This window comes from Cynocephalus volans, chromosome 17, assembly GCF_027409185.1.
Source record: "Cynocephalus volans isolate mCynVol1 chromosome 17, mCynVol1.pri, whole genome shotgun sequence".
NCBI classification, from domain to species: Eukaryota; Metazoa; Chordata; class Mammalia; order Dermoptera; family Cynocephalidae; genus Cynocephalus; species Cynocephalus volans.
Window position 1 is genome coordinate 44,041,947 of NC_084476.1, and position 23,157 is coordinate 44,065,103.

The following is a 23,157-nucleotide window of genomic DNA, read 5'->3' on the forward strand; positions in this document are numbered from 1 at the left end:
TCTGCAGCTGAAGCATATTTATGATTGCTTTAGTTTTACTTCGTGTATTAGTCAGTTTTTGTGTTGCTATAACAATACCCGAGACTGGGTAATTTATAAAGAACAGAGGTTTATTTGGCTCATGATTCTGGGACAGCTGCATCTGGCCCGGGCCTCAGGCTGCTTCTATTCATGGTGGAGAGCAGCAGGCAGCCGGCAGGTACAAGCAGATCACATGACAAGAGGAAGCAAGAGAGAGAGGGGAGGTGCCAGGGTCCTATAAACAACAAGCTCTGCCGGGAACTAATGTAGGGAGAACTCACTCACTATCCCCATCCCCCAGGGAGAGCATTAATTCTTTCGTGAGGCACCTGCCCCCATGACTCAAACAGCTTCCAACACTGCCATTTTGGGGATCAGATTTGCACGAGTTTTTTTTTTTTTTGGGGGGGGGCACGTCCAAACGCTATCACTTGGTTTATATAGGGGGAAAAGCGTTTTTTTCCTAATTTAATGAAAGTGTGGGCCCTACAGTCAGACAAACCCGGTTGTAGAGCTAGGGCTAGGTCTCACAGACCCCTCAGCCCCTTCACAAACTGAGCCCGTTCACAAATGTTTCACACGCAGGTCTACAAGCTAGGTAACAAGAAAAAGGCCCTTGGAGCCGTGGCTGAAGAAAAAATAGTCTTTATTTCCAGAGGGGAGCTCTGCTGATCAGCAGTTCAGAGCCTTTCCTTCACACACAGTGAAGAACACACAAAAATAGAAACAAGCTAAAAATATAGGTCAGGCATGGCACTAACTCCACCCCCACACAACTTGTTTACAAAGAATGTGCTGCACCACATCCAACCAGAGGGAAGTGAGGGGGCCTGACTAAACTACTTCATTTTCCTCACACCTGGTGATTCTGTTAGAGAACCTTAGAGACATTCTTTGATTGTCACAGTTGGAAATCATTTTTTTCTCCTCAAATTTCTCATTTACTTCATATTATTTTCTTGGAATAATGTAGAAGGAAAGTTCCTTGGGGGCAGGAATTAAGATTTTTATTTTCTTTTGCCTTCTTTACTGTTTTCCACTGAGAAGCTACTTAATAAACATGATGAATTTACTTATTTAAAGAAAAATTAGGGGTCATAGGTGAAGTCCATGGGGCACTTTGGAAGGAAGATTTTATACTAAGACCAAATGTAAAACTTCACATTTGTCCTCAGTACTTTCACCTAACAGACATGGTTAAAACACCTAAAGTGTTGGGTGCCTAAAATCAATATTGTTTTCTTTTTGAAAAATCATTAATAATTGAGGTAATTTGCAGATTTTTTTGAGTTCTGTACCATACATTCAGACATGTTTCTTATAATAATAATCTCAAAGATTCTTTCAGTTGGTCTCATGAAAGTCCTAATTTTCTTGTTTCTTGTCAGGTTATTCTGGACTTTATGAAGCCATTGAAAGTTGGGATTTCCAAAAAATTGAAAAGTTGGAAGAATATAGGTCACTTTTAAAACGTTTACAACCAGAATTTAAAACAAGCGTTAATCCAACAGGTATTCTTCCTGAAATATCTGAATGTTTAATTAATCAGGAATGTGAAGAAATTATACAGGTAAGTTAATATAAAATACTAAATTTGGGGGAATAATTGGAACATGGGAAATGTCTTCTGTTTTAGACCTCAGAAAGATAATTGAGACCCACAAAAATCCTCATATCTAAGGCATAAGTACCTAGAATAGTACTTTTAGTGTGAATTGGGTAATTTTTATGTTACAAAATTTTTTTTCAGCTTTGCCCTATTTTCAGTTAAAATTACTTTATTACTTTTGCGAATTATATTTTATGCAAATTTAAATAAAATTGAACAGTTCAGCAAATGAAAAGAAAAAGGCTATGTACTCTAGCAGTTAAACATTTAAGGCTCTAGACATGGATAAATTTTGTTAGAATCCCCGATCAAACACTTATTAGCTGTGTGATTTTGGGGTAGTTACTTAGCCTCTCTAGGTATCTGTTTCTTCATGCAAAAAATGAGAATAATAATAGTACGTTATTAATATGGTATTTTAAGGGTTAAATGAGATAATATATGTAAAGTGCTTACATATGCCTGGCACATAATATGTGCACGATAAATTTTAGTTATTATGATTAATAAAAATCATGTAAATCCCTCTACCTTGAAAAAACCATTTGTTTATATTTTGTTACACCCTTCTGAATATTGCTGTATGTCAATATATCTATATTGTGAATGGTTGTCAGATTGATTAGTTATTTTCCTAATATCACTGATGATCATAGAACTCAGGAGGTGAGAAGTCGTGGCTTTACATAGTGGTATCACATGAAAAGGACAAGGAAAGGGTAACTCGAAAGACCTGTTAGAGGATGCAAAAATGGTCATGAATAAGACCCATTGAACCATAATGTGCAGTGATTTTTAAACCAGATAGTACTTGAATTGACATTTATTCAGTAAAAATTCATAGAAGGAAAACTTTGAAATAATTGATAAATAAGTTGCAGTTGCTTTGCTTAGGTTTCCTCCAATATGGGGATGATGGCAGGTGCAGAGAAGATGGTTGAATGCCTTCTCAGATCAGACAAGGAGAACTGGCCTAAAACTTTGAAACTTGCTTTGGAGAAAGAAGAGAGCAAGTTCAGTGAACTGTGGACTTTAGAGAAAGGTAGGATATCCCAAGGAAGAGCTCTGAAGGGAGAAGGGGGAGGGTCTGAAAACATGCTGTGTCCTCCTCATGGTTCCACATAAGGATTCCCTCATTCCTACCCATTTTCTACTTACTGTGAGAAATGTTCTTCCCTTCCATACCCAGGGCTGCATCTCTACTGAGAGACCAGCATAAAGCTGAATTCTGGGAGGAAGGTAGCTTCTTGCCTATGTAATAGTTTGATTGTATATAACCCCTAAAAATGGATCAGGGCAAACTAATGTTATCCAGAATTAGCCCATTGGGCCCAAAGGACTTGGGGAAAGCAGAATCTGAGCTCCCAGAGAAATAGCTTGAGAATTCTAGAGTTAAATGTTCAAACTCCAGGATTTGCCCTCTTTTCAAAGTAGAATCCTGATAGATATTGCCTGGTTCCCTCTCCTAGAAGCCATCTGGGACTAAACCAGAACAGGGGTGAATGAAGAATTTGTTGTGACTAAGTGTCTGAGCCATCATTTGATTTAAACTAACATCTTCTCAGAGCATTGTTTCAAAGGCTGAGTTTGGTAAATGTCTGATTATCCGGTCTTAGCTTTGCTTAGGCTTCTAAGATCATAAGTTGTTCCAGAAACTATATAAATACACATCTGATTTCCTGGGTCAGGGTTCAGTCAGGAATGGAAGACGTGAATGTCTGCTGAATCATGCTTTTATTCTTTAGTGTGCATGTGAGTCCCTTGGAGATCTTGTTAAAATGCAGATTCTGATTCAGTAGGGAGGGGCTTTAGATTTACATTTCTAACAAATTTCTGAAGTTGCTGCTCCATGTTCTACACTTAGAGTAATGTAGTCTTAAATGACATTGGAGTTCAAATTCCAAATTGGAATTTCAAACTCAAAATGATTCTTTTAATTGTTTTAAAAGGTGAAGGGGAGTGGTTGTGAGAAATCTTAATGGAAGTTTAAAATGTTAGTGTTGTGACCTCTTTCTGGGGCTTTCACCATCAAAACTATAATCAGATTATGTTCAGATTCTAAGATGTTTTTTGGCCTCATAAAGGTGAAAAAGATGTTGAAAGTAAAGATCTTGAGGATGATGAAATGGAAACTTCTGACGTGCAGATTTTCTACCAGGAAGATCCAGAATTCCAGAACCTTAGTCAGAACTCATGTCCACCTTCAGGTACCCAGCACTGTTTATTCTTTACCAAATGATGCTCTTCAGGTGTTTGTGTGGGCACATGTTTTTCAGTGCCAGCTGTCACAGCCTTACAAAAAGGTTTTTAAGAAAAATTAAGAAAGAAAAGAGAATTTATGTTAAAATAGATACTTTTTCTATAATTGAAAATGTCATTCTCTCCTTCCATAGTGGCTTCTTCTGCTTTATCTTCTTCTTCTTCTTTTTAAAAAATCTTTTATCACTAAGAAAGTATGTGCATGTCTACATTGGAAATGTAAATAGAGTCCTCCCAGGAACTCAATGTGTCAGAAATCAGCCTTGCTTCTTAAAGAAATACTTCTACTATTTTTGAGCCACTTGCTCAATTTCCTTTTAAGATCCTAGAGCTGCCATTCAAGTTGATGAAGTTGTGTACTGCATAGAAGTGCCCATAAAACTTAAAGTTTGAGTAGGGGCTGAGATCCAGCCTGTGCTGTTTGCCAAACAATGTTCTATAGGGTTGTGTTCCCCAAGAAAAGCTCCTCTTTCTCATTCACACAAAGGCACTATGTAAGTTAGCTGTGGCCCTATAAGGCCCCCTTATGTTTCTTAAAGCATATTTTCATGACTGTTTTATGATACAGAAAGTTGTATAATATGCCATAATAAAATGTTATTTATAAAAGGATATCAGGAAGGAAATTAGGATTACTAATGAGAAGTGTCAGAAGAAAAATGTGATTTTAGAATAATAGCACAAAAAGAAAATTTACAGATTTCTTCTGCAACTGAATGATAAAATTTTTTGTCATTCCAGAATAAAATCAATGAGTACAGGTTGCTTAAAATTTTTCTGACATGTAGAGATCCTTACCTGTCTTCTAAGTGAGGTTAACTCATTTAACCTTTTAGAAGTTCTCCCTTTCTTCAGAATGGGTAGGCTAGACTCATTAGATGATTTCCAAAGTCTTTTTTTTAGCTCTCAACATTTTATATGTGTTAACTTGTTACTGAGATAAAGTCTCTGATTATTTTTTTAAAACTTCTGGTTGTACTGAGAGAAAAATACTACTTTAGAGCCTGAAGAATTACAATGCATGATTGCTCTTCAATAAGGAATTGCTTTGAGGGCCGAGCCCGTGGCGCACTCTAAGTGCGGCACTGGGAGCGCAGCGACGCTCCCGCCGCGGGTTCGGATCCTATATAGGAATGGCCGGCCGGTGCACTCACTGGCTGAGTGCCGGTCACGAAAAAGACAAAAAAAAAAAAAAAAAGGGAATTGCTTTGAGAATCCAATATTATCAATTTGGTTTTCTTCAGAGATCTTGGAGAGATTTGTTGTTATGTACCATTCATTGCCTTTAACCAGTTTAGTTTCTCTTTATTAGGCTTCCATGATTGTTTAACCTAGAAATCTTTATGTATTTTTTTTTTTTTTTTTTCCCCATTCTTGCCATAGATACTTTGTCATTGAGAGAGTGCTGTACTTCAAATCAGTGGAGAAGCTGGACTGGTTAACAAGAGACAAGCTTCCAAACTTTCTCAAATGAGGCCCTTCCTGCTAGAGTCAGAATTTGTGTCCATCGGACTATAGCTGTTGCAGTGATTCCTCAGTGCAGTGACTGTGGTATTTTGTTACTTTTGTATTCCAGAAGTGTCTCATAATAACTTGGATAGCCCATTGAAATTAAGAAATTATCAACTAGAGCTTGCTTTGCCTGCTAAGGAAGGAAAAAACACAATAATATGTGCTCCTACTGGTAAGCCAATTGCTATTAGTTTTGTGAGTATAATTTGTTTCTCTGCTTCCTTTTTTTTCTTTTATTGAATACTGGGACAAAATGGGCAAGTTTGTTTTCTCCTTGTTCTGTTTGTCTTTTGAGAAATTACCATATTAATATAGCTTCAATATATCTTAAGGGACATGAGAAGGGAAAGAAAAATGCCCTCTTTTTAAATTAATTAATTAATTAATTTTAAATGGGTGTCATGTGAAAAGATTACTTTTACCCAATGAAAAATACCCTCTTTTAGTTTGCTTTTGGTCTTGGCTGTTTGGATGCATGTTACCTAGGAAATAGCCCGATATTTTTTAGTCAAAGTGTAAATTCTGCAGTTGTTAACCCATCTAAATTATCAATTTGCTGGTCAGCCCATTGGTATTAGAAGAGCCCAAAATAAATACCTTTTACAGAAATATTAGTTACATGTGAGTTAGTTACATTTTACATTTTTTTTCCTTATATGTTAAAAGGTTGTGGAAAAACCTTTGTTTCACTTCTTATATGTGACCATCATCTTAAAAAATTTCCACAAGGACAAAATGGGAAGGTTGCCTTTTTTGCTAATCACATCCCAGTGTATGAACAGCAGAAATCTGTGTACTCAAAATATTTTGAACGACATGGGTAAGTATATCAGTCCAACTTCTTTTTCTCTAGCTTCATGTAATTGATGTGTTTTCTGTTTTATTTTTGGAAAGCCATCATTAAAAAAATTTTATAATAGATTTAGCTTTTATATAACCGAGATGTAATTTCTTCAAGGATTCAACTCTTTTTTTGTTAGATATACCAGGAAGCCTAAACTTCCCTATTTTACTCATGTAGAGTGAATAAATGACTTGAGATATTAATTTAACATTTAAATGGTACATTTAACTTCTTTAATGATTTTATAATTTATTTGATATTACTCTTTCAAGTACTCACCTCTCAGTGAATAATTATATTAATATATTATTAATATTTATTATTTATTATTAATAATTAATTAACATATACTGCTATAAATTATAACTACCTTGCATTTATTTATCACCATGTATTAGTCTCTGTGCTAAGGACTTAACTTGTCTCCAGTTGTATTCCTTTTGGACTTTAGCGAGAACTTAAATCAACTGATGTTCTAATCTAGTGTTTTATCTCTGTGGTTGCTCATTTACATTGTGGTTGATAATAGGGAATTCTGTCATTTCCTAGGTACAGAGTTGCAGGCATTTCTGGAGCAACAGCTGAGAATGTGCCAGTGGCACAAATTGTTGAGAACAGTGACATCATCATTTTAACTCCACAGATTCTTGTGAACAATCTTAAAAATGGAACTATTCCATCACTGTCTGTCTTTACTTTGATGATATTTGATGAATGCCACAACACCAGTAAACAACACCCATACAATATGATCATGTTCAATTATCTAGATCAAAAACTTGGAGGATCTTCAGACCCACTGCCCCAGGTATTGCCAAATCAGATGAATTCCTCAGAAGAGCTATAATTATCCTAAATCCTATTTACTTACTGTTGTGGCCACATTGAGGATGTTCTTCTTAGGTTCTAAGTCCATATTGTACAATTTACTGATTAATTTTGATTCATTCATTAACAAATATGTATTATGTGCCTCCATGTGCCAAGTATGGTTCTGGGCACTGGGGATACAAATATGAAAAGACATAATCCTTGCCCTCAAATGGAATAAGTTTCCTGGGGAACCAGATATGTAAGAATTATGTCACAGTTTATGGTGGTATCATGCTATGGAGATGGGTACAAGGTACAGTCAGAACATAAAGTGAAAGTACTGCTAAGTGTGCTATGAAAGTAAGGCAAGATGTAATAGAAGTTAGGTTAAGCAAAAACTAACAAGAGTTTGCCAGGTAGATAGCTGAATGGTTTTCATTAAGAGGGTACTGTGTGTCCTGAGGCACAGAGGTATGAAAGAGCCTGGTGTGCTCAAGAATCCTAAAGAGCTTCAATATTACTTGAGTTTAGAGTGTGAGGTAGGGAATAGCAGTAGGTGAAGCAGGCTGGGAGAGAGAATGATTGATGGACCAAGATGTCCGGAGAGATCAGAGGGTGTGGGATAAGGAGGCAAGTAGATAGATTAATATGGGAGAGAAGATGGAAACACCATTTTTGGTGTCATCAGAGAACAGGAGTGAGAAGAGTAAATTCAGAGAGTAGTTCTTAGATGAGGAAAGGAAGGAAATTACTGGTGTATAACCTCTCTTTTCTCTTGAACATAAGAGAGGTAGAATATTTGCTGAGAATCATCAATATGGGAATGGGGGAAGGAGCTTGGGGAGGGTGGAGAGGATTTGAAATGGGAGAGAGAACTGAGAGGAATACACTGATGAACTCCTTGGTCATATTGGAGGCCCAAATGAGGTTGGAAACCATAAATTTATGGTATACCACTTTGCACATTTGTATAAAATCCTCCTGCCCTAATAATTACCCATTTAGGAAGTGCAGGTTAAAAGAAATTCAGTATGGTGCCCACAGGAGAAAAGTACCCTTCCATAGCAATCATATTTCTTACAACTTTTTCTTCTAGAATAAAATCGATGGTTAACTAGATTCCTTGCTGGTGAGTCAGTTATTGAATAATTATTGAGTGGCTATTGGAGGAAGAAATGAATATTTATTAGATTACCTTTAAGCTAAATTCTTTTAAAAAATGTTATCTTACTGAATCCACACAGCTACCATTTTAAATAGCTGTTGTTTCCCAACTTTATGGAGAGCTGAAGATACTTGTCCAAGGACACAAAACCAGTGTGACATGGAAGTGTGTCTGATTTCAGTCCTTTTCGTTTTCAATACATTGTTCTTCACATCATGGGGCACACAAGGCTAAAGAAAAGAGAGAAGTCTTGACTTGAAAGGATTTCCTGTCTCAGTTTCTGTGCTGGTTAGTGTCCAGCTGATGAGGGGTGATTCCTGCATTTATTCAGTGCTTTGCCTAACAGGGACATTTCTTTTTGCAATTTCAGAAAAAAAAACTGTTCTTGCTCTTTATCTGAAGTTGGTAAAAACAAAAAACCCTACTTTACCAGGAAAGTGTTATATGAGGTGCTGAAAAGACATCATGCTATTTCTCAGACATCTGCTGATTTGGAATGCTTCTTACAGGTCGTTGGGCTGACTGCCTCAGTTGGCGTTGGGGATGCCAAAAACCCAGATGAAGCCATTGATTATATCTGCAAGCTGTGTGCTTCTCTTGATGCAACAGTGCTAGCAACAGTCAAAGACAACTTGGAAGAACTGGAGGAAATTGTTTATAAGCCCCAGAAGAGTAAGTGAAAGCGAATAACAAGCCTGTTGGGTGTTAATCTCTGCTACCCCTGCTTCAGAGCGATTTAGGTGAACACTGAACTCTGACCCTTTTTCTGTTTAGTAGAAAATTTTTATCCCCAAACTTGTAGTTATGTTTCTGGCCTCTCTTCCTAGCTGAGCTCTGTCCCCAAGCAATTGATGAACCTCGGAAGTGCCTGTAGACAGCAAACATTCTTACTCTTTGGTTCCAAAAACAAAAACAATTATAAAAGTACTAGCAATGCGAAAGAGGTGATGAGAAAATCTAAGCATGTAGGTAGCCACTGCTGGGCTCAGTCCTTCCCTGTGCCCATGCACATATTTTGTGGTCATCATTGTTTAAATATGTATCTGATAATTTTAGTTGAAATGACGTTACATGAATTTATCATATCTCTCCTCAAAAGATCAGAATATGATTTTTATAGGATTGGCTAGCAAATGTTTATTGACTTTACTATTATACTGACTCTGCAAGGGAGAGGGAGTTCAAAAGACATATATGTTTTCATGCTTGCTCTCTTAGTAGCATATGACTGTATGAGCCTAAGGCAGAACAAATACATGCGAAGTACGGAGGGGCACAGTTAAGTTCCTTTTTGAGAGCTGTCTGTAAGGAGTTTAGAGAAGGTATCCAATTTCAGCTTTTTAGTATCACCTATGAATTTCTTTTTTTAAAAAAATTGTGACTATAATATTTCATTTCTTAAGCTCAGTAGTCGGTACACAAGTCTCAATATATTATTCTTGGTACTTTTTTGTATGTCTGAAATATTTTACCTGTGAATTTCTTTGTAATCCAGTCCTTCTGGCCCTCTGAGCTTCATTGCCTCCCAAACCCATAAGCCCAGCCATGTTGTATTCCTCTGGGTTGCTCAAACATGTCATGTGCTTTCTCTAAGCTTTTCTCCATGCTGTCCTTTGTATATGGCTGCTCTTGCTTCTTCTCATATTTATTCTACAACACTGCCTTCCCTGGAAAAATTAGATATTCCTTGTCCTGTGCTCCATGACATCTTGCACATACTTATGTTACAAAACTCTGATGTGGTTATTTGACTATGTATCCCCCCTAAAAATGCAGCCCTCTGTGGAGCATGGAGTGTGTTCTTTTTAACTGTCTGTCACCAGAACTTGGCACATGATAGGTAGGCAAGTAAGTTTCCGCTGAAAGAGTACAGTAGTGAATGGAAGGATCAGTGTGAACCCCCCTGGGGGTTGGGAGGGGAGGGAGAACATCCGAGCACAGAGATGGTTAGAACGTGGCCTTGCAGAGTAAGGAGGCACACCAGCCTCCTCAGCGCAGAGGTAACGGGAAAGCCGGGTGAGCAGTGGGATGAGAGCCAGACCATGAACGATGTTAGAATTGGTGCACGAAGTGATAGGAAGCCATTGCAAGATTTTTGAGCATTTGTTATATCATTTAGACCACCTGCCAGCGAGCTTGGGATTTCAGGTTTTCCAGAGGAAATAACAAAGTCAGAGAAAGGTTTGGAGATACCTGCTTTGAACTATGATCTGTTTTTCCTGAAAAATGCTCACTTTTCTTTGATGACTCTAGTTTTCAGGAAAGTGGAATCAAGGACAACTGACAAATTTAAGTGCATCGTATCTCAGTTAATGAGGCAGACAGAGAGTATGGCGAAGAGTATCTATGAAGAATTTGGTGAGTTCTACTTTAACTCTCAGTTGGATAAATCTCTTATTTTGTATGCTTTCCGCCTGTAAATAGCCATATATTGTTCACTAGTGTCTTTTTTCATTCTCCTTAGTTCAGACAATGTCAAGACCACATCCAGAGGTTGGCTTTCTTGATTATATGTTATTCAGGAGCCTTGTAGGAGTTGGCTAGAGGAATCCACTAAAGGCTTTTAAATAGTGGGGTAGCATAGTTTTGCATCTGCAATTTTAGAAACTTCCTCTGGCTGCTGGATAGGGAATGGATTGGAGGGAACAAGACAAGAGGTAGGAAGACCAGTTAGAAGCAAAATGACATGTTCTGAATTGAGGAAATGGCAGAAGGATGGAGAAGTGGCAGTGAAGTCACTTGAATTTCTACTTTCTTATTGCTCTCACCTCAGGAACCCTGTCTCAACCTTTTTGCCAATGCAGATCCTGTCAACTGCTAATTTCCAGATTGCTTAGGTTATTTTCATACCGACCCAAGTTCAATAAATACTTGTTGGTTCATCTTCTTTACTGCTGGCCACCTCGTTGTAGCCGGGGCTGAGAAAGAAGCATGTCAGTAGTGTCCTTTGTTCCTCTTATTAAAAATGAATGGGTGAGAGGAGAAATATAACCCACAGATATGGCTCTTGCCTGTGAATTTATTGTATACTAGTGTAACTCACAAACTAAGGCACTTGAGAACAGGGCTGTACCTTCCTTCCTCATTTTATATCCCCAGTTCTCTGCACAGAACCTGGACTAAAACAGATGCTCTAATTTTTTTGAAGATGACCGGTAAGGGGATCTTAACCCTTGACTTGGTGTTGTCAGCACCACGCTCTCCCAAGTGAGCTAACCGGCTATCCCTATAAAGGGATCTAAACCCTTGGCCTTGGTGTTATCAACACCACACTCTCCCAAGTGAGCCACGTGCTGGCCCTCAGATGCTCTATTTTGAACCAAACAACTGAGGCTTAGCTTAGGAAATGCACACATACAGAAGTGTCCATGACACGTGTCTTTTGAGCACCTGCTGTATGCTTGGCCCTGTGAATGCTGCTCTGGAGATCAGATGGCCTAAGTTCATATCAAAGCAGAATAGGTTGTCCTGAGCCTCTGGTTTTTATATGTCCTCCTCTGATGAAGCTCTTGAGACCTGTTATCTATTTTTACTCACTGCTTCTTCATTTTTAAAGGCAAAGTTGGGTTTTTTTCATGTCCATTGTTTTACCTCTGTGCTGCTTTTGTTGTCAGCTTATAGAGCCAGTAGAGCTTGGGGGTCTGACACATCTGGATTTAAATTCCTGCCGTCCCCTCATGTACTAGCTGTGTGACTTTGGGTACATTACTTAGCCTTTCTGAACTTCAGTTTCCTCATCTATAAAATGTAATATCTACCTTATTGGGTTGTGAAAATTAAGTGAAATTAAGAATGTCAGGGACTTTGATTCTTGGTACATAGTAGGTACTTAGTAAACAATTATATACACAGATACACTGCTGAAAACTCAAGTCTATTCAAAGGGGAATACCCTGTTTACAGAGAGTAAGAAAGAAAATTGGAGGATGAGGCATATTTAGAAACTTAAATGACTGGCCATATGGCACAGTGAAAAACTTTTTTTTTTCCAGAAAACCTGTCTCAAATTCAAAATAGGGAATTTGGAACACAGAGATATGAACAGTGGATTGTTGCAGTTCAGAAAGCATGCGTGGTGTTTCAGATGCAAGACAAAGATGAAGAGAGCAGGATTTGTAAAGCACTGTTTTTGTACACTTCACATTTGCGGGTATGTTCCTTCTTTTGGAAGGCATATTTTAGTCGTGGCACCTACTGGAAGCTGCACTGTAGCAGATGAGAGAACATCAACTTCTCATTTTGTCCCCCAGAGCTTGCTTAAGAACCCTCCCAGAAGGTTCTTATGAAGCAAGCTCCAAAAGTTGTCTCATTTAGAATCACTTTAATTTGCTTTCTGAAACTTAACACTGAAGGCAACAGGACTGAAACAAAGGTTCATATTCTGTGCCGTGCCTTCGTCATTCTCATAATTGACATGGCTGGAAAAAATTGGGTGGTGATAAGAGAGCATTATTCTAAATGTGTGACTATTGACAGCCATCTTTACAGTTCAGTAAATGGGTCCTGTTGCCATTTCCTGAAGCACATGTTTTCTTACCTTATTCCACCGTATGTTTTCAAAGCCACATGCTCAGAAATCCAGGGGTCTCTAGTTAACTGAGAAGTTAAGGAACAACAGTAACAGCTGCCCCCTCTGCTTATCATGCCATTGAAAATATTTTAAAATGCATTTGATTAGCATGCACTTATAGAATTTTAATTAGCTTTTTGAATATTTGGTGCAGGTGATCAGTGCCATTATTCTGAATAGATGTATTTACAATTTAGTAACGGCTGCAGTGTATGTTAAGTTGAATGTCTGAACTATTAGGCAGGTTTATTTGCTTTTATTATTGTTCTGTATTTTTTTTTTTTTTTTTAAATTTTATTTTGTCGATATACATTGTAGCTGATTAATGCTCCCCATTACCAAAACCTCCCTCCCTTCTCCCTCCCCCCTCCCCCCCAACAATGTCCTTTCTGTTTGTTTGTTGTATCAACTTCAAATAATTGTGGTTGTTATATCTTCTTCCCCCCCCCCCCCGGTTTGTGTGTGTGTGTGTGTATGTGTGTGTGTGAATTTATATATTAATTTTTAGCTCCCTCCAATAAGTGAGAACATGTGGTATTTCTCTTTCTGTGCCTGACTTGTTTCACTTAATATAATTCTCTCAAGGTCCATCCATGTTGTTGCAAATGGCAGTATTTCATTCGTTTTTATAGCTGAGTAGTATTCCATTGTGTAGATGTACCACATTTTCCGTATCCACTCATCTGATGATGGGCATTTGGGCTGGTTCCAACTCTTGGCTATTGTAAAGAGTGCTGCGATGAACATTGGGGAACAGGTATACCTTCGACTTGATGATTTCCATTCCTCTGGGTATATTCCCAACAGTGGGATGGCTGGGTCGTATGGTAGATCTATTTGCAATTGTTTAAGGAACCTCCATACCGTTTTCCATAGAGGCTGCACCATTTTGCATTCCCACCAACAATGTATGAGAGTTCCTTTTTCTCCGCAGCCTCGCCAGCATTTATCGTTCATAGTCTTTTGGATTTTAGCCATCCTAACTGGGGTTAGATGGTATCTCAATGTGGTTTTGATTTGCATTTCCCGGATGCTGAGTGATGTTGAGCATTTTTTCATATGTCTGTTGGCCATTTGGATATCTTCCTTAGAGAAATGCCTACTTAGCTCTTTTGCCCATTTTTTAATTGGGTTGCTTGTTTTCTTCTTGTAAAGTTGTTTGAGTTCCTTATATATTCTGGATATTAATCCTTTGTCAGATGTATATTTTGCAAATATTTTCTCCCACTCTGTTGGTTGTCTTTTAACTCTGTTAATTGTTTCTTTTGCTGTGCAGAAGCTTTTTAGTTTGATATAATCCCATTTGTTTATTTTTCCTTTGGTTGCCCGTGCTTGTGGGGTCGTATTCATGAAGTCTGTGCCCAGTCCTATTTCCTGAAGTGTTTCCCCTATGTTTTCTTTAAGAAGTTTTATTGTCTCAGGGTGTATATTTAAATCCTTAATCCATTTTGAGTTGATTTTAGTATACGGTGAGAGGTATGGATCTAGTTTCATTCTCCTGCATATCGATATCCAGTTATCCCAGCACCACTTGCTGAAGAGGCAGTCCCTTCCCCAGTGAATAGGCTTGGTGCCTTTGTCAAAGATCAGATGGCAGTAAGTGTGTGGGTTGATTTCTGGATTCTCTATTCTATTCCATTGGTCAGTGTGTCTGTTTTTATGCCAGTACCATACTGTTTTGGTTATTATAGCTTTGTAGTATAGCTTAAAGTCAGGTAGTGTTATGCCTCCAGCTTTATTTTTTTTGCTGAGCATTGCTTTGGCTATTCGTGGTCTTTTATTGTTCCATATAAATGTCTGAATAGTTTTTTCCATTTCTGAGAAAAATGTCTTTGGAATTTTGATGGGGATTGCATTGAATTTGTAGATTACTTTGGGTAATATGGACATGTTCACTATGTTGATTATTCCAATCCAAGAGCATGGGATATCTTTCCATCTTCTTGTATCCTCTCTAATTTCTCTCAGCAGTGGTTTGTAGTTCTCATTATAGAGATTTTTCACCTCCTTGGTTAACTCAATTCCTAAGTATTTTATTTTTTTGGTGGCTATTGTAAATGGGCAGGCTTTCTTGATTTCTCCTTCTGCATGTTCACTATTGGAGAAAAGAAATGCTACTGATTTTTGTGTGTTGATTTTGTATCCTGCTACTGTGCTGAAATCATTTATCAATTCCAACAGTTTTTTTGTAGAGGTTTTAGGCTGTTCGATATATAGGATCATGTCATCTGCAAACAGGGACAGTTTGACTTCATCTTTTCCAATCTGGATGCCCTTTATGTCCTTCTCTTCTCTGATTGCTCTGGCTAGTACTTCCAACACTATGTTGAATAGGAGTGGTGAGAGTGGGCATCCTTGTCTAGTGCCTGTTCTTAAAGGAAAAGCTTTCAGCTTTTCCCCATTCAGGATGATATTGGCAGTGGGTTTGTCATATATGGCTTTAATTATGTTGAGATACTTTCCCTCTATACCTAACTTATAGAGGGTCTTTGTCATGAATGAGTGCTGAACTTTATCAAATGCTTTTTCAGCATCTATAGAGATGATCATATGGTCCTTGTGTTTGAGTTTATTAATATGGTGTATCACATTTATTGATTTGCGTATGTTGAACCAACCTTGCATCCCTGGGATGAATCCCACTTGATCGTGATGAATAATTTTTCGTATGTGTTGCTGTATTCTGTTTGCTAGTATTTTAGTGAGGATTTTTGCATCTATATTCATCAAGGATATCGGCCTGTAGTTTTCTTTTTTGGTTATATCTTTACCTGGTTTTGGTATCAGGATGATGTTTGCTTCATAGAATGAGTTTGGGAGATTTGCGTCCGTTTCAATCTTTTGGAATAGTTTGTAAAGAATTATTGTTCTGTAACCTTTGATAAGCATTTTTCATGTAGTTTTCTCTTTCTTTTCTAAGGTAGCATTCTAGAATCCAAAGTGATTCTAATTAACTAATGCTTCTGGCTAATTGAGATTTTTTTCAAATGGTATTTGATTCTAAGGTTTTATTCCAGAACTATTAGGGACCATTAATCTTAAAAAAGCTAAGTTGGAATAGACTTGAGAAAGGTTTTGTTGAAACTGGTCTCCTATTAAGTACACCTAATTGAATTTAAGAACAGTGAATGTGTTAGACATTGGAAACATATTGAAACTCAGTTTTCATTTGAAACAGAAATATAATGATGCCCTCATTATCAATGAGCACGCGCGAATGAAAGATGCCCTGGATTACTTGAAAGACTTCTTCAGCCAAGTCCGAGCAGCAGGATTTAATGAGATCGAGCAAGATCTTACTCGGAGATTTGATGGTAGGTGGTATTTTCAGAGGAATCCGTTGGAGTCTGGTGACTTGGGTGGCAGCTTACGTATATGGTACTGTATTTAGCATACATAAGTTTGGTGGTGCTTCGGAGGTTGTTCTGGATTTAAGAAGACATTATGGATGGTAGGACTTCTTTGCTTCAGTGAAATCTAGTACCTATGGAAAGATTCTGTTGTTTGTGACATTTCCTAATTGGAAAAATGAAAAATAGTAGGATTTACAAAGGGTACTTCCCATACAATTTCAAATAGTAGCATTCTTTTTGTTTAACTTTTATTAATTTTATGAAGTTTTAAAAAATACAAAAAAGTTTTAATGATATTAAAATGACTGTAATTTATATATATTTCTATATAAAGAGAAAACAAAATTAACCATAATCTCACTGCCCTCATATTAATTAAAATACAGAAAGATATTAAATGAAAAGTAACTTTCCCTTTCCCCTCTTTTGAATTCCTTTTTCCAGAGGTAATCGCTGCTAATAATTTTTTTTTCACCTATACTGAAATATTTACTATGCATATGTGTAACCAGTGGTGTGTTGGACAACCAGCTCTCTGGGGAAAAAAATGCATGCGTATATATGCACATCTGTTTATTATAACTTTTATTGATAACAGAGGATTTTAGCACACAATTTACAAACAATAAAAATATTTTCTTTATAATAAATTTCATATAGCCAATTAGTTCTCATAGAATGCTTTTGGTGGTTTTTGCGGAACTCTTGTATTCATAGCTAATCACTGGTTACAACAGACAAATGTGTAGTTCTGATTTGGATGTTGGTATATATTTTCACTAACGTTAGGAGTAAGATGAAAATGAAACAACAAAGACATATGTTGGAACTTCACTTGTTTGTCAATGATGTGAACAGCTTTTTTACTGAATTCGATAATAGTTTTTCAGACACTTGGAAGATATTTTCTCATTTTTTTGTGCTATTCACAATGTAATAGCTAAATTTAATCTGCATTATTATTTTCTCTATAACTTTCATAAGTCTAAACTGTCAACAATCTTGATTTTTTAGTATTTCTTGATTTCCGTGGTATACTGTAGTCAATTTCAAGCCACTAGTATGATGTCATTGAACTAGTGCTACAGACAGATGAACAGTAGCATGCTATTTTATAAACAACTGACTCATCCTCTGGTATGATCAGGCCCCAGCACACTACTGTTTTATAACTAACTAACTAACTATATATATATTTTAAAGGTGGAGATATATATATATATATTAAAGGTGGGATCATAGTGAACACACTGTCCTTGTACCTTTATTTTTTAACTTAAAATATCTTTGAGATCTTTCCATATCAGCATACAAACAGCTCCCTCATTAATTTTAACAGCCACATTATATTAACATCAAATGCATAGCCCATGATCTGTTGAATTGTTTCCCTATTGTTGGGTATTTAGGTTGTTTTCTATTTTTCTTTTATGTTCCTAACAATAGTATGGTGAATATCCTTGGATGTGTCATCAGTAGTTTTCTAAATATAACTATGTCTCATATTCCTAGGTGGAGAATTATTGGATCAAAGGATGTATGAGCTTTTTATTTTGATGGGTATTGCCAAATTGCCTTCCTAAAAGGTTGTGCCAATTTAAATTGGTGGTTATTACTCATAAAATTCTGGTCAAACATTGAGCAATTAATGAACCGTTAGAACTATCACAAAAGGTCACATTGTGTTCTACATTTTTAGAATTTATAAGCCATTTATAAAATGTTTCTCATTTGCAGAAAAGCTACAGGAACTAGAAAGTATTTCTGTGGATCCCAGCAATGAGAACCCTAAACTCAAAGACCTCTGTTTCGTCTTGCAAGAGGAGTACCACTTAAACCCAGAGTCAAGAACCATTCTCTTTGTGAAAACCAGAGCACTTGTGGATGTAAGCTTTCTTCCTCCTTGTAGATGACAGATTGACCCACCATTTATTGAAAAGGTTGTCCTTTCTCCACTACTCTGCAATCAAGTATCCATGTATGTGTGGGTCTGTTTCTGGATTCTCTATTCTTTTCTAATTCTTTGTTTATCCTTACACTAAAACCCTACTGTCTTAATCACTCTAGATTATAATATCTTGATATGTGAAGAGCAAGCACTTTGTCCTCTTCTGTACCTTTTGTCAATTTTTTAATTTTAGCCATAGAATGGCTAAAATTCGTGTCTCACTAGGGTTTTAATTTGCATTTCACTAATGGCTAGTATGGTTGGACATCTTTCATATACTTATTAGCCATCTATATATATGTTCTTTGGTTAGGTGTCTGTTCAGACCTTTTGCCTATTTTAAAATTGGGCTGTTAATCATCTTATTGTTGAGTTTTTGAGAGTTCTTTTTTACATTCTAAGAGAAAAGCCCTCTGTCAGAAATGTGACTTGCAAATATTTTCTTCTGGTCTGTGGCTTGTCTTTTCATTCTCTTAATAGTGTCTTTTGCAGATTGAAAGTTGAAAGTTTTGACAAAGTCCAATTTTTAATTTTTTTCTTTTATGGATTTTGCCTGTGTATCTAAGAACTCTTTGCTTACACAGGTCACAAAGATTTTCTCTGTTATCATCTAGAAGTTTTGTAGCTCTACAATCCATGTTGAATTAATTTTTGTGTAAGTTGTGAGGTATGGGTTGAGATGCTTTCTTTTTTTCTTTTTTATATGGATGTTGAATTGTTCCAAAACTGCACGTTTGACAAGACTATCTTTTCTCTATTTGAATTGCCTTTGCAACTTAAAAAAAAAAATCAGTTGACTATTTGCATAAATCTATTTCTGGATTCTCTATTCTATTCCATCAATCTATACATCTTTCCTTTCACCCATACACACTCTCTTGAGTAGAATAGCTTTATAGTAAGTCTTGAAATGTGGCAGCATGAGTCCTCCAACTTTTTTTTTTCCCTCAAAGTTGTTTTAGCTATTTTTTTTGCCTTTCCATATACATTTTAGAATCAGCTTGTCCACATTTGTGAAAAAGTCTTCTGGGATTTTGTCTGGGATTGCATTGAATCTATAGATAAAACTGGGGAGAAATTACATCTTAACAATATTGAGTCTTACAATCCATGATCATATTACATCTCTTCGTTTATGTAGGGCTTCTGTATTAGTCATCTATTGCTGAGCAGCAAATTACCCCAAAACTTAGTGTCTGGAAACAACAAAAATTATTATCTTACAGAATCTGTGGATCAGGAATCTGGAAACAACTTAACTGGGTGTTTCTGGCTCAAAATCTCCCAAAAGGCTGCAGTCAAGGTGTTAGCAGGGGCTGCAGTCATCCCCAGGCTTGACTTGGGGAAGATCAACTTCCACGCTCTCTTAACAGGCTATTTGGTAGGCCTCAGAAGATGTGCTTTCTAAGTTCACTCATGTGGGCCTCTCCATAGGGTTACCTCACAACAAGACAGCTGGCTTTCCCTACAGTGAGTGATCCAAGAGAGATTGGGAGAGAGTGCCTAATATGGAAGCCATAGTCATTTTATAATTTCATCTGGAAAGTGATATTTCTTCATGTCTGTTGTATTTTATTCATTAGAAGCAAGTCACTAAGTCCAGTTCACAGTCAGGAGGGTATTTCACAAGGATCTGAATACAGGGGGCGAAGATCATTGAGGGCTACCTGCCACATCTTTTTTGGTTTCTTTTATCAGTGTTTTGCCCTTTTCATCATAGAGATTCTGCACATATTTTGGTAGACTTATATCTAGGTGTTAATTTTTTTGGATGCTGTTGTAAATGGTACTTTTAAAACTTTTCAAATTCCAATTGTTTGTTGCTGGTATGTAGAAATACAATTGATTTATGTATATCGATCTTGTGTCCATCAATCTTGCTGAACTCATTTATTAATTCTATGCACCCACTATTCTGGACTTTGCTTTTTTCACTTAAAAAATATCTTGAAGATTAAACTATATCAGGTCACAAAGATCTGTACCATTACAGCTAATTGTTGCATAAAGTTCAATTCCTTAAGTTTGTCAATCTGAAAACTGTATGAATATTAACTTTAAGTTTTTTCGTTTTTGCATATATTTCAATATTGAATTAATATACATGTTTTACAATTGGCGTCCAACTTACCATTGCTTTTCATTTTCAGGCTTTAAAGAAATGGATTGAAGAAAATTCTAAACTCAGCTTTTTAAAACCTGGCACATTGACTGGACGTGGCAAAACAGATCAGAACATAGGTATTTATATATAGTGAATCAGATTTAGTATACTATGTATATAAGAATATATATAATATATTAAAATTCTTTTTAAAGTCTTCTATCAGTCAGGGTTCAGCCAGAGAAACAAAACTAGTAGGAGATTATAAATATGTATATGGTGTGTATGTGTATGTATAATATGTACACATACATACACACAGATTTTTTACAAGAAATTGGCTTATGTTATTGGGATTGCAAAAATAGTCTGTGTTCAGGAAGTTCAGGTGTTCAGGAAGGAGAGATCAGGAACAGGCTGGAACCCCACAGGCATGAGCTGTTTGTAATCTCTGAGGTCAGGGAATGAATAAGACCTGTTTTAAAAGGGTTAGGCCCACATAGAATGAACTTCCTTTTGATGTAACTTAAAGCCAACTGATCAAAGACTTTAAACACATCTGCAAAATTCCTTCATAGCAACACCTAGATGAATAAATGGGAACTATAGTTCAGCCTAGACAACTTGACACATCGAAAGGCCATCACAATGCTTAACTACCAAAAACTACACTAGTCTCTTTCCTTGTAGACATTGCCTCATCTCATATGTCCTGCAGACAAAGTTGAAATTATTTTTTAAATGCTGTTTGAACACATCATTCTCCTGCTCCAATTCTTAATCAATTCATTAAGGTTAACTAGAAATCAAAATGTTCTGTTTCTATTTCATTGTTATTCTTTAAAAGGTAGATTATACAGCTTTTGTGTGTATTATATATTTTACAATTAAAAAAAAAATCCATGCAGACAATCTGGAAGTCTAGCTTGTGTGGTCCAAGATAAAGGCTGCCCCTGTTATCATCTGGGAGGATCTAGGTGGCCAGCCCTCATCTTGACGTTCTCACAGCTGTGCTCCCTGCCCCTCAGTGATTGGCAGGGATGGGTCCTCACTCTGGTCTTCCTATTTGGTGTTGTTTATAATAAGCAACCTCCCCTCATACCCATCCTGTCAGTCCTTAGTCATCACCCTTCCTCTTTACCCTTATGAAATTTTTAAACTTCATGAATACAAAAAGTAGATTCAGATCTTTAAAAGTGGCTTACCAAATGAAGTCCAATACACATTATTGCAGGTGGAATTCAGTGTTCTCTGCAATCTGACTTCAACATGAGTCTAACTTGATTTTCAGACTTTGTTATTCCTCCACATATAGACCTTCAGAAAATATTTTCTTGTTTGTTCTTTTATCCATCCATCCAACAACACTACTTAGAACTTGCTCTGTGCCAGATATTGTACTTCTGCCAACCAGCCTTCCCCAAACTCCTAAAACTGGAAGAGATGTCTTCCTCCAAATCCCTGTAGCATCCATTTCATAGAGCATCATGCTGAATTATAGCTTCCTATTTCTATCCTTTTTCCACAAAATATGAGCTTGTTGTGGATAAAAATGGACATTTTAACTACTGTATCCTTATCTGACGAACCATAATTCCTGAATAAATGTTTGATTGATAAAATGAATGGATAAAGAAATTCAGAAATTAATGAAGTATGATATCTGTCCTAGAGATGCTCATTGTTTAGTAAAAGATGACAGTGAAAAGAAATTGTTTTGGCCTTAACAAAATATATATCAAGATTTTAGGGGCTGTCCAGTTAGCTCAGTTGGTTAGAACGTAGTGTTATAATGCTAAAGTCAAGGGTTTAGATCCTTTTACCAGCCAGCTGCCAAAAAAAAAAAGAAAAAAGATTTTGGTAGTATATTAGAAAAATTTGGAAATTTTGTAAATTATACTAGCTCTGAGGTGAACACTGAAATTCTTTTTCTCAGTATATCAGTGTGAACTCTATACCAAATGAGTTAAACTTAATTTACTAGGGAATTAAAATGATTTTGGTTGAATTTTATTCTGGTCTGCTCCTCTTCCTTTCACTAAAAATTAGAAAAGTTGTTTGTGAGCTTTTACAAAAAGCTTCAGGTAAAAAAGCAAAAATTTAGTTTGCTAAGTGTGAATGTGTCCAAATTTCCTTTTCTGTTTCCCTTTCTTGATTTCCTATTTTGAAGAAGCAGGTTACTTAAACCTCTTTATAGCTTACTTTTCTCATCTGTCAAATGGAAGAATGATAATAGCATTTAGCTCATAGGGATAATGGGAATAGCAAAATTTGGTTTACTGCCTTTTTAAATTTTTTATTTTTTTTACTGCCTTTTAAAAATATAACCCTTGCTAAGAATGACTTTTGCATTTTTAAGCAGTTGAAAAAAAAATCAAAAGAATATTTCATGGCATGTAAAACGTATATGAAATCCAAATTTCAGTGTCAATAAAAAAATTGTATTGGAACACAGTCATGCTCATTCATTCATGTGTTGTCTGTGGCTGCTCTCACGCTATGATCACGCATTAGGTGATGTGGAGTGGTTGCAACAGTATCGCCCACAGAGACTAAAATATTTACCATCTGACCCTTTACAGAAAAAGTTTGCCAACTCTTGGCTTAGAACAGTGCGTGGCATATGGTGAGTGCTCAGCATATGTTAAATATTAGCTGTTCACATACAGACCATTTATATAGTGGTCCACAATGTATTTTCTAAAACCAAAAATGGCTGCACTTTAATTTTCATGACTTTGAATTATAAATAATTCATAAACTACAAAAGATGTTTCTACAAACTCTGAGAGCCCACTGCCAGCTAGGTAAAGGAGGGTACCTTTCTCTACCTGTCTGAGGTGAGTCTGTGTTGCTTTGTGTTGCTTTGCCCCCCACAGTTTTGTCACCCCACTTCCCCTGGGTGACAGAGATGCAAAGGATTACTCAAAGCCCATCTCTTCTGAGCAGTGAGAGACCC

The 23,157-nt window shown here is 36.6% G+C and overlaps 1 protein-coding gene across 1 annotated transcript in view; it reads left to right on the plus strand.

Moving 5' to 3' along the window:
- The window catches only part of RIGI (RNA sensor RIG-I), a 70,519-nt gene that overhangs the window by 25,376 nt on the left and 21,986 nt on the right, over positions 1 to 23,157 (plus strand). The window contains exons 3-14 of the mRNA XM_063082060.1: positions 1,410 to 1,591; positions 2,525 to 2,672; positions 3,715 to 3,837; positions 5,466 to 5,573; positions 6,068 to 6,221; positions 6,795 to 7,053; positions 8,733 to 8,895; positions 10,477 to 10,581; positions 12,216 to 12,373; positions 15,972 to 16,107; positions 17,884 to 18,032; positions 20,245 to 20,335. Coding sequence (XP_062938130.1) covers positions 1,410 to 1,591; positions 2,525 to 2,672; positions 3,715 to 3,837; positions 5,466 to 5,573; positions 6,068 to 6,221; positions 6,795 to 7,053; positions 8,733 to 8,895; positions 10,477 to 10,581; positions 12,216 to 12,373; positions 15,972 to 16,107; positions 17,884 to 18,032; positions 20,245 to 20,335 — 1,776 coding nt within the window. The remainder of the gene's footprint in view (positions 1 to 1,409; positions 1,592 to 2,524; positions 2,673 to 3,714; positions 3,838 to 5,465; positions 5,574 to 6,067; positions 6,222 to 6,794; positions 7,054 to 8,732; positions 8,896 to 10,476; positions 10,582 to 12,215; positions 12,374 to 15,971; positions 16,108 to 17,883; positions 18,033 to 20,244; positions 20,336 to 23,157) is intronic.